This window comes from Chroicocephalus ridibundus, chromosome 6, assembly GCF_963924245.1.
Source record: "Chroicocephalus ridibundus chromosome 6, bChrRid1.1, whole genome shotgun sequence".
In the NCBI taxonomy this organism is placed as follows: Eukaryota; Metazoa; Chordata; class Aves; order Charadriiformes; family Laridae; genus Chroicocephalus; species Chroicocephalus ridibundus.
Genome location: NC_086289.1, coordinates 28,812,122 through 28,824,749, shown reverse-complemented (window position 1 = coordinate 28,824,749; position 12,628 = coordinate 28,812,122). Strand labels below are relative to the sequence as shown.

At 40.9% G+C, this 12,628-nt stretch overlaps 1 protein-coding gene across 1 annotated transcript in view; it reads right to left on the bottom strand.

Moving 5' to 3' along the window:
* TSPAN14 (tetraspanin 14) overlaps nucleotides 1–12,628 on the bottom strand; it is a 43,043-nt gene that overhangs the window by 18,294 nt on the left and 12,121 nt on the right. Inside the window, exon 2 of the mRNA XM_063338536.1 lies at nucleotides 7,225–7,322. Within this exon, the coding sequence (XP_063194606.1) occupies nucleotides 7,225–7,305 (81 nt within the window). The 5' untranslated portion in view covers nucleotides 7,306–7,322. The remainder of the gene's footprint in view (nucleotides 1–7,224; nucleotides 7,323–12,628) is intronic.

Here is a 12,628-nt window from a genome sequence, read left to right as displayed (position 1 = left end):
CTCAAGTGATGTTATACACTTCTGTCTAGGCATGAAGTATTATATGCCATGTTTTAGGGCTTAAGCACACAGATTAACCAGCGAAATCCACTACTAATACATGGAAAGAGTTACAACTAGGCAAAGCAGTGCTAAATAAGTTACGTTTCCAGATGTTGTTTAATACGCAACAGCACAATGACTATGCATCTCAGACTCTGAATACGTTAAGTACATTTAAAGTGATTATTTGGATCAAAGCAGCACAACTTAAAAAAAATACTATTAAAAACCACACGGATATAAACAGAATATTGACCCAGACTACCCTTAAATGTTAACTCAGTGTTTTTTCAGATGAAAAAGCAAAATAGAAAAAAAAAATAATCAATAACCAAACTTGCATGTCATTAAATTACACAGTGCATGCAATTGATGCATCCTTCACCCTTTCTCATTCCAAACACTTCAGGAATGCTGGGAGACAGGTGAAGACATCTGGTATAATTTGCAGTAATCAGGGTAAATTACACAGTAGACACAGCTGGATCTTTGGGCAACTTTTCTAAAGAAATGAAGAAAAAAAAAAGGAAGACACACATCTTCTACACTCTATATACAAACTAATGTTAGTGTAACATTAATACTGTGCAATTGAATATACAAATAGGGTGTCCTCTTCAGACTGGCTGCCTTTCATTATAATTGCCATCTAAAATTGTAATAGATTCCTGATTAAGTCGATTTTTCACAGTAGTATGCTTCATTTTCACCTCTGAACACGAACATTGGTCTCATGTTTTTATAAAGTATTGTAAGAAAGGCAGGTATTGTTTTTGAAACTGAGAAAAGCAGAGTTTCTGAAGCTGAGAAACTGAGTTTCCATCAGAGGTGACATGATAAGGGAATGACTATGACAAAGAGGCTCCAGCAAAGGCTTGTAGAACATATCTTATCACACAGACAAAAGGACAAACTGATTCATACCAGATTAGTGTCTAGAAGGGTAGTCAAACATTTAACCAGGGCTAATGACATCGAGAAGTTTTACCAAAAAGGAAAGAAATAAACTAGTCAGATAATCCCTTTTGGCGTAGCATAAGGAGAAGTAAACAGAGGCAAGACATCCGGGAAGGATTTTAGGCGTTCTGGACAGACTGTGAACCCTGGAGTACCTAAGGAAAGGGAAACAGGGGAGGCAAAATTCAGCCGGGATTAGGAAATAAATAGGTGTGCTTCAAGAACCAAGAGTGTGCCTACTTGCTAGGTCACCTGTTCTTGCAAGAATGTTTAAATAAAATGTGCTTCGTATCGTTCACTGCCTGAGCCATTGTTATTGGATAAGGAGCATTTCTCACAGTGTTCAGTTTCACAAAACTACACTGTTTTTGAAAAGTTATTTCTACGCACACCTATGCAAACTACCTACCAGTAAAACAGAGTTTATCACCAGAAAAATAAACTTAAGTCTCATAGAATCAACATGGATAAATCTAAAACTTAAATTCAGCTAACACACAAGTGATTCATAATTCTCACTAGAAGCAGCCAAACCACACACACACATTAGGTTTCTTTAGCAAAAAAAAAAAGTGAAGTATGATGTACTTGAAGAAACAAAGCGATCAGCCACTGCATTTACAGACACAATTACCAAGACAACCAGTTTGCAAGGAAGTACAATGACAGCTATTTAACTGAATGAGATTTCTTTGCCTTACATACCATTTGCAAGATACTTCAAAGTATCTCACGGAAAACTATTGTAAAACACACCATAGTGATAAAACCACCTCAAAAGTTAGCATGACTGAGCATACCCAATACAGAGTTCTAAAGAGAATCAGCACCAGGAAAATATCCCCTCTCTTTATCACTCTTGCACAGAGGCATTCAAGTGAGGCAGACCAGGGAACTGATCCAGCCTGAATTGAAAGAAAGGTTTTAACCTTCACCAGCTCGCTGAACTATGGGGCCACGTGAATGGGAGAACAGGCAGCTGAGAAACAGCAATGCTAACCGCAAGTATTCCCAAAGGGCGAGTGAGCAAACCAGCTATTTCAGAAGAGGGGCATTTTGAAATTTGCCTTTCACCAGAATGTCTATGATGTGTAAGAAAGAACGAACTGGAGTACTCAATTCACTTCTATGCCATAGAGTCATTTAAGCCATACACTGCACAAAAGGTTAGATGGAAACATACACAGAGCAGTTCAACTGCACCCCTTTGAACAGGAAACTGAAACTAGTAAGCAGCATTTGGTCATTTCCTGCTTTAGAACTGAGAAGACTACATTATTAACATATTGCATCAAGCCACAAGCTCTGCTCAGGAGACATAGGCTACTGACACCAACCCACAGACACCATGCACAAGACCACTTAGCTTAAGCACTAGCTGTTCCCAACCACACTTTGAATTTCTTTCACTACATTATTAGCATCACCCTACTAAATGAGAAAACCATTCTAATTTGTTTCTCAAATCTAGGGTGCAGCTAAACATAATTCTTGCAAGACAACCCTTGCACACAGACTGATTTTGGGTCAGCCTGCCTCAAGGTCTGATTAGAAGCAATGGGAATGCATTCCTATTGCGCTCAGTTTTCGTAAGCACAAAATGTTACTCTTACAGAGAACACTTTTCCAACCCCCTGGACAATCCTATTTTACATCATAGCTCCACCCATGCTGGTGCAATCAGCAGCCTACAGCGCTTCCTTCCTACCCTTGTCTCTTCCCAGACTCTTCCTCTCAGGGTCAGGAAACCACCTGGTGGTGGATTCTTTCCCCTTCCTGGCACAGCCTCATGTTTTAGATGTTCCTAAAAAACAACATACACTACAAAAGCTAAGAAAATCTTATGCTAGCCTGGGTCTTCTCTTACTTCTCAAAAATGAGAAATGAGCTGAGAATTCTTTTCCAGAACTTAAGAGAATTTTTGCCTTTCATCATCACGTTCAGGGCAAAAATGACACATCTCCTATAGCATGCATGAAGTTTCTTTTTTTTTTTTCCCCTCCAAAAACCCTCAAGAGACACACACAAAACTACAGAGCATTAGAAGAGAAATCAAGATGACAGCAGCTAAAAGCTATTTTACACTCTCTCCTCTCAACTCATCTGAGAGACAGTGAGTTCACATGCAACCTAAAAGGCTTTGGCAGAGCACACATGCAATCCTTCACTAAAATAGCTATATCCTGGCTGAGGTGCAATTCTTGGACTACCCAAAAAAATCCTTCAACTGGAGACAGAGAAGCAAGCATCAGAGACAGGTGATTGAGACACCTCCTTTTATTCCCCGCGCCTTCCCAAGTGCAGGCTAGAAGGCACAGAGCAATGCTGCACCCCAACACAGGGCACCCCTGCACTCTCCCTGGGGCCACTCATCCACCCCCACCTCCTTCCTCCACCGGGGCTTTCTCAGGACTCAACTGCAAAACGACTCTGAACAGAAAGGTGCTCTTCACCTTGTATTACAGCAGCCTTTTAATTTCATTATGACAAATGAAGCTATTTGGGGGAAAAAAAAAAAGCTTTAAAACTCAAAAGCCGGTCCAGTCTTGCTGTTAATAAGGTAATTTCACTTAAACTTCCGAGCACTCCCTGCAGGACTGTCTTAATGGTTGCAATACTGCCTCATCACTACTCATTAAAACAAGTGTACTTTGAGAAGTTAAATCTTATTAGCATGCTTAAAAAGCAAGATGAGTATAAAGTTATCCCACATTAAAATGCCTAGAAAGACACAGCCTCCTTATGACCTCCATTCCCTTTAAAAGGGAAAGCCAAGTGCAAAGAATAGAGAAATGATTTTGCTAGCCAGTCCTATAAACTAACTTAAAGTCAGCAGAACTGAACCTTCTATTGCCAAGTCATCTATCTGGGAAAAAAAGATAAACTACCTTCCAAAGAATGAAGATTTACATATTTCTAAAGGCTGATAAAACTGTGAGCTTGCCATTGTTAAAATAGTCATATTTGTCCTGAGTTCAATATTTTGTTTCACCCCAATCCATGTGAACCATATTTGAAACATGACACAAACTGAAGTAACAACTCAATAAAAAGCTTAAATATTCTGTAAACTAAGTCACCATATGCTTTAACTTTAAAGCTTATGCAGTCACTGATATTATCTTTAGAGCTACAATGGGGAAGTCAACATGCATCTTTCATAAGCATTACACAAGAACAAATGCAACTCCTTATTTACAAGCAAATTACTTGGTTGTGAATAAACTGTCATGAGTTGAGACACAGGTGGGCTAACGTAATACCTCCAGTAACAGCTTAAATGGGCAAAAGGCTGTCTGCACACTTATCTAAATATCATCCCTCATACCAATTATATAGTGGCCACCCTCACTAACACAAAACAAGCTACTAAAAAGCACCTGTCCTGCAAGCCAAGGAAAGCAAATCAAGACTAACATTCCCTCCTTAAATGCTGCTTTTTCAAGTCATGGCTACATTTCCCTTCTGGTTATTATCAGGTCAGCCTGATAATAATTTCTCAGTAGAAGCCTCAGACCATCCGTTGAGCAAGCTACCAAGACTACTAGGTACCTGTTCAGAAAATCAATTCCTTCAGCCAACACATCAGCTGACACATACAAGCTGCATTTCAAATTCTCCTCAATTTTTCTGCATCTCTTCTTTAAAAATGATTCTTTAAGGAAAAGAAAAAAATCCTTGGATCTTCATCATTAATTTCAAGAAAATACAGTAAAAAAAGAAATATGAAAAAGGTGAAATGTAATGACTCTGCAGGGGGAAAAAAAAGAAAATAATCAGAGATAAAATTAATAATTCTTGATAGTCTTCCCAGTAGAGAAAAAAAAAAAGACAATCATTTTTTCAAAAGTTATTTACCTATCAAAAATTGCAATAGACCCCACTTCATGAGACACTCACTAGAAAGAAAGCAGAGTTCTAGAACAATCCTAATACATTCACGAACAAAAGAGTCTGACAGTTTCTCATGTATCCCACACACTATCTGCTGAAGAGCATCCACCCAGTTCCAAAGTGATTTCTCTGAAAACCAGAACAGCTTGATGAATATTCTTCTTATTGCACCACACTCCACTACAGGTACGTGGGAGCTGTGGTATATAGAAGAAAAATAACTACAGAGCTGCTGGCCTTTAAGCACATACTTTTTCAGTCGCGAGGCCATGATGGGAAACCTCATTTGCCGGGGGGTGGGGGGAGAAGTCATCACTAAAGAATATTTGCATTATGGCAATATTGTGGCCAATTAACCCTTACTGAAAAAAAGTTTCTACACAAGCCACACGCATCTCTTCTGTCCTGCTATCCACAAAAGGATAAACTCCCTTGAGGCTTAATGCTACAGTGTCATGTTAAAACATTGCACTAGTAAACAAGAAGCGGTAACAGTAGCAAAACTTCAACAGCAATACTCAGACATTGCAGTCTCAGTATTAGTCGGCCTTCTAACATTTTTATTATACTGAAGACAGCAGAAAATTGATGAGTAATACGCTCACAAGACTCCCAGCTCTTCTCTTTGAGCAGTGATTTCCTACCCCACAGGTCTTGCCTTCAACAGAAAATCAGGTCAGGTGACCCCCAGAAGTTCCACCAAACCTAGACTTTTTTATGATTCTAAATTAATCCAGAGTTTTGTCCATTATACATGCAGCTTTCAAAAAAGCTTGTTTACTGCCTTAAATACTGCCAAAGCATCCAAGATGTGCAGAAACACCAACCTAGTTTACCAGAAGTTTATGTGGGTTAATCAAGCAAAATACCAAGCCATTATTGACAAATACAAAAAAGATTCTGCAGCCTGCAATTTATGTTCAGACAATAAACGCCTTATTTTACTGAAGTTCAATACAGATTTGGGTAACTATTCCATATATCTTAAATTGTAGGTTGTGAAAAAATTGACATGGATGGTTTAACGAATCACAGTAAATAAATAGAATTAATATAGTCTTCTCTAGCGAGACTACTGATCTCAGACAAGTCAAGATCAGGAGAGTCAATTTTTACTCTTAAACAAGTTCCTTCAGCCACATACCATACTACCATTCTTGCTATCTGACCTTTTTGGCCTTGAAAAAAGTCTAAAAATCTTTAGAAGCGGTTATCCATACTAAGAAATATTTCAACTCTGAATCAGAACATTAATCCAAGCTGCTCGCACCAGGCAAGTCACTGGATCTGCACTTCTCCATGACTACCCATGCCTTTCCATGACTGCAGTTTTCACGCCTTCAGGTGCAAACTCCCAACTGTTTGGTCTGCAAGTTCTGAAAAGAATCATCAAGTTTATCTGAACTGCATCCTTACCTTCACTTCTCCCTCACAGACACGTTAACTCTTTCTAATGCAATGCTATGCACTAACTTTTGCATTGCCTTCTTTTCCAAGGTAGTTAGGTGCTTCAGTGATCTTCACCATCATACACATCTAAAACCACACACCTGTTTTTGTACCCTTTTCACGTTCACAATTCTAAACAAACATTATAGGCAGGCTAGTCCCTAGCTAAGTATTTCAAGACAGTATCAGACAATTTTGTTGCCCACAGAGCATGACATTTAAGATCTTGACTATGTTGTAATGCCAGCTGTTGACACATCTCTGGAGCAGTTCCTTTCTTCTCTTCTGCATAGTGTATTTACAGCTACACCACCCCAACACAGAGACCAAAGATGATCTCAAAGGAGACATTAGAAGAGACTTCTTTTAACAGGGATCCAACTTAACATACACTTAAGTGCACTTGAGAAAGGTAGCTTTAACCTTTGCCTACACACAACCAGTATTTAATGGCCTCCATCGTTCAAAACACAAAGGCCTTGTCAGCAACAGTAGAGACTATACTGTTTTCTTTTGTCAAATCCTTCAAGCAGATCTTTCCTTTCTCCATTAAAAATAAAACAAACAAGAAAACCAGTGTTATATGCTTCAATCCTTTATCTTCACTCAGACAGTAAGATAGGAGGAAGGGACAAGGAAAGGAAAGATTGTGAGGAATTATCCATATCATTTTCAGTAATAATTACTTTCTTACTTGGGATAGGCTTGTTCAATTCCAAAACACCCGGACATACCATAAAAAGCTTTACCTGAAGAAGACCACTTACCTGAAAGCTTCCTGCCTTCAGGTAAGTATTTCAGCCTATTATCTCGAAGAAACATGCAGGCACTTAATAAAACTGATATGCCTAAACTATTTCTGTCTCTACATTTTGTACTCACCCAGAAGACAATGTTGTAGCTGAAGAGCAGGTATTTGTACCAACAGCTGACTTCTGCATTAGAATATCGGTAATAGTGCATCTTCTATAGCACAGCGTCTGCACAGAAGAGAAATTATGAGAAGAATTAGGCAGTGAATGATTTTAAGAATAAAGGATTTTTTCCATATCTCTTTTGCTTTGTTGAGAAAGGGACTGTAGTAGCCTGTATCGTATGCCATTCAGAAGTATGTGCAAAGTCAGCTCAGAAATTTCTGCTGACCATAAACTCCCTTTAAGTATTTGTTGCTTAATAATCCTATCTTCTTTAAGCACCCTTAAGTGGCAACAGGGAGGGACACCCCAAAAGGAAACTAGCTATACAGTTAGCCTAGGAAGATCTGCATCAGCAAGTTGAATTCATCTGCCTTCTCACTCCTTCAAAACCATTTTACTTAAACTGACAGCTGCTTGGACTTATGCAAAAGTCTAAACACCCACCCTGTGGATTGCACATCCAACAACCCAGCTAGAAGTGGTTACCTGGAAAACCTACAGATTGCCAAATACAATAGGCAGTTCTACTCTGTCTTTTCCATACTTTAATGTTTCTTTACCAAATCAGTCTCCCATAAGAGGTTTTATTCCCAAGAACAAAAGCCTCACCATTAAACAGCTAATCTGCTCTGCAGAGTTTGTTTTTTTGGCTTCCTTACATACACTAGAGATAAGGTTCAATTGAAACTGTTGCTCAAATATTTCAGAGAACTACAGCTTTTCAGGGTATCATAACTAAACCACCTCTGCAGAAATGCCATGCATAGGAAAAAAACAGAGCACAAGCTGTTAAATCAAGAGCTGGAGCAGGGAAGACAAACACTCCCGCAGCCCTCGCATTCTAGAGAACTGACCACACAAGTGCTGCCTACGACAGACAACAAGCAGTTCCACATTTCAACCCTCCGCGCACTTGAGGTAAATGTCTTCCTCCCATAAAATGTCAGTGAAAGGCTTGCAACAGGGAAGCAAGCATAGAGAATTTTCAAACACCTCATGACTAAGAAAAAGACTTCAAGGACTATGCTGACCCGGACAGTCACAGACAGCATTCAAAAACCAAGCCTACCCATCAAAGTCTGAAACCAAGCACCATGAGTCCCTTCTTGATCCAGACACATCCCCTGTCCCTCCTCAGCGCCCCACAGGAAGTTTCTTTACTCCCCAACCAAACAGAAATAGTTTTCAGAAATACGGAGACCATGTAACAAATATAAGGAGGGTGTATTTTGGTAGAATACTCCATAGCTTTAAGTAGTTATGGAAAAAAACAATTGGAAAATCACATGACTTAGCACAACAAAGCAAGCCACACTGCCCAAGTCACAGAAGGCAAAGGCAGGGACTGGGAGAATGAAAAACTGCCCACTGTAGGAGAAGACCAAGTTCAAGATAATTTAAGGAACCTGAAGGCACACAAATCCATGGCACCTGATGAGATGCACCTGTGAGTCCCAAGGAAACTGGTGGATAGTGGCTTAGCAACTTCATCCATCACATTTGAGAAGTAATGGCAGTCTAGTAAAGTTCCTGCTGACTGGAAAAGGGGAAATAATACCCTCGTTTTCAAAAAGAGAAAAAAAGGAAGACCTGGGGAACTACAGGCCAGTCAATCTCACCTCTGTGCCCAGCAAGATCATGGAGCAGATCCTCCTGGAAACTCTGCTAAGGTACATGGAAAATAAGGAGGTGATCGATGACAGTCAACATGGCTCCACTAAAGGCAAATTGTGTCTGACAAATCTGGTGGCCTTCTATGATGGGGTTACAGTGTTGGTGGATAAGGGAAAAGCAACTGATGTCATCTACCTGGACTTGTGCAAAGTATTTGACACTGTCCCACAGTGAGACATGGATTTGAGAGATGGACCACTTGGTGGATAAGGAATTGGCTGGATGCTAGCACTCAAAGAGCTGCAGTCAACAGCTCGATGTCCAAGTGGAGACCAGTGATGAGTGGAGTTCCTCAGGGGTCAGTACTGGGACCAGTGCTGTTTGACATCTTTGTTGGAGACATGGACAATGGGACTGAGTGCACCCTCAGCAAGTCTGCCAATGACACCAAGCTGTGTGATGCAGCTGACATGCTGGAGGGAAGGGATACAATCCAGAGGGACCTGGACAGGCTTGAGAGGTGGGCCCGTGCAAACTTCATGAAGTTCAACAAGGCCAAATGCAAGGTCCTGCAAATGGGTTAGGACAATCCCAAGCACAACTACAGACTAGGTAGGGAATGGATTGAGAGCAGACCTGAGGAGGACTTGGGGGTGGTGGTTCATGAGAAGCTCAACATGAGTCAGCAATGTGTGCTTGCAGCCTAGAAAGCCAATTGTATCCTGGGCATCAAAAGAAGCATGACCAGCAGGTCGAGGAAATATGAATACTTTATAAATACTTATGAATACTTAAAGGATGGGTGTCAGGAGGATGGGGCCAGGCTCTTTTCAGTGGTGCCCAGCGACAGGACAAGAGGTAATAGATACAAACTTGAGCATAGGAAGTTACACTTAAACATGAGGAGGAACTTCTTTACTTTGAGGGTGGCAGAGCACTGGCACAGGCTGCCCAGAGAGGTGGTGGAGTCTCCAACTCTGGAGACATTCAAAACCCGCCTGGACATGTTCCTGTGCAACCTGCTCTAAGGTGACCCTGCTCTGGCAGGGGGGTTGGACTAGATGATCTCCAGAGGTCCCTTCCAACCCTATGATTCTATGAAGGTGATTCTACCCCTTTACTCTGCTCTGGTGAGACCCCACCTGGAGTACTGCGTCCAGCTCTGAAGCCCCCAACATAAGAAGGACATGGACCTGTCAGAGTGAGTCAAGAGGAGGACCACAAAGATGATCAGAGGTCTGGAGCGCCTCTGCTACGAGGACGGGCTGAGAGAGTTGGGGTTGTTCAGCCTGGAGAAGAGAAGGTTCCAGGGAAACCTTATAGCAGCCTTCCAGTACCTAAAGGGGGCCTACAGGAAAGATGGAGAGGGACTCTTTATCAGGAAGTGTAGCAATAGGATGAGGGGTAACGGTTTAGAAACTGAAAGAGGGTAGATTTAGATTAGATATGACAAAGAAATTCTTTACTGTGAGGGTGGTGAGACACTGGCACAGGTTGCCCAGAGAAGCTGTGGATGCCCCATCCCCGGAAGTGTTCAAGACCAGGCTGGATGGGGCTTGGAACAACCTGGTCTAGTGGGAGGTGTCCCTGCTCAGGGCAGGGGGGTTGGAAGTAGGTGATCTTTAGGGTCTCTTCCAACCCAAACCATTCTATGAATCTATAAGATCGCAAGATTTGCAGACAGAGAATAATTTCTGCTTTTTTCAAGCTAAGGTGGCTTGCATGCGCATAAGAGGAGTTTTCAGATCCTACTGAAAGTTGGTAGGTATCACACAAGTCATACTGATCCACTTGACATGAAGTAGATTAATTTGTATATAATAAAGCCTGACATCACCTAAGTAGCCTTCACGCATACGCTACTTACGCAGGTTGCTTAAAAACACATTACCCACAGGTGACTCTAGATTCATGCACCTGGACAGACACATTAGCAACAGAAAAATCACTAAAAAGAAGGACAAATGGAGTACAACCAAGTTAAGTCAGAACTAAAACTTTTTTTTTTCCTCAATAGCCCCAGTAAAGGGACTGAACACACAGAATGAAGTACTTAGCTGGCTTCAGAGAAATGAGAGTCTAGAAAATGATTAAAGGACATATTGCACATTCTTACAGAAACAATACCTGCAAAAAAAGTGGTGAACATTCACCACTAACACCTGAGTATATTTCCACAGTTCAGATGCTGATTTCCATACATTTTTAACCAAATATTGAAAACAAGGGCTTTTTGCCTTCCAACACCTTGTCTTACGACTAGGTTCTAATGCTCACATTTATATCAAAAATGCTCATTTATATCAAAAGCAATTAATCTTTATTAAAACAGAGAAAATTGTACTTTATGGCAGTACAGGCAGTGACTGAAAAGGACTTTCCTAGATGTGACTCAGTCATATACGTAAGCTGAGTTTTGCAATGTACGTTCCTAAGATGTAGACAGTTTTGCTTCCTCTTGCTCTGGTTCAGCTTTACTTACTGACCTTTTCAACCCATCCAGCTTCACAGACAACATTCAGGAATGTTACTACGATGAGACACAGTAAAGAAAACCTGTTGAAACACCACTCTCCTGACATGCTTTTCTAAGCCTGCAGCTGAGAGAATACAAGAGAAGGAACAAATGCTTGGTTTTCCCAACTTCTTCATTTCAGTCTCTAGTTCCAAATGGCAATTTATATTTCAACAGTCAATAGTCATACACTTGTCCAAGTCAGTAACTCTGATGGGTCTAGGGAACAGACAGAAAAGAGGGGACACTAGGAGACAACAAAGGAACTCTACTAGTCTGAGCAGAGTTCAAGACTCCATTTGCATCAGTGTAAGCCTGTATTACAGCAATACACTGGCTGCCAGTGCAAACATTCTCTGGATACAGGTACACAGAGGATTCCATCACCATTCTGCCTCCCTCCCTGCGAAAATTAGGATCCTGGCAAAAGACAGGAGCGGCAACTGATGCACATACTAGTAATAAGAAACACTGCTTTTGCTGCTGCTACCACTACAAAAGAGGAGGCAGCAAGTGGCATTTAGCTAGCACATCATTAAATTCCATAAAAATGGGCTTCTACTAGACAAGGCGGCTTAAAATATAATCTGAGGCAGAAAGGCAAGCCTAACTTTTCAGGACCAAAGCCACAAACATAGTCTGAAATCTTAGTTTTTGTTAGGTTGCCCTCCCTTGGTATTGGGACTTATATCCATCCTACTGTTCAAGTCCAAACTTCAGTTCAGTCCAAACATTCACAGGAATAAGAGCATCAGAAGTACCCTTACTGATAAACACCATTCCCCACCCACCTCATTGTTTTGACAACCAGCTTGTAAGACATTTCTCCCCACTTCCCTGTACAACTGGCAAGATGCCCCAATCAATACCAATCACAGTATTTTCACAGAATGAAAAGGCAAAATGCTTTTTTATATGCTGTTGAGTGACAGGCAGTACTGGTTCCTTGTTGCAAGAAGCCGTCCTGTAACAGCACAGGGCTCCCCAGACAGATGTTGCCTTCTGAAACATCTGCCTATACTAAGAGCAGATTTGACTTACTCTCTAAGCTTATCCTCATCAGTTTTTCGTCTCTTCTTGACAGACCACTAAACACCATATGGAGTATATCACTACTGCTATGGTAGTGACATTCTGACATAATAAATCTAACGTGTAAGTATGTCTGACTTTTTACCCTAACCTTACAAATAAAGAGACCAAGCAATCCACTCAAGGCCACACAGCTACCTTTCCCGTG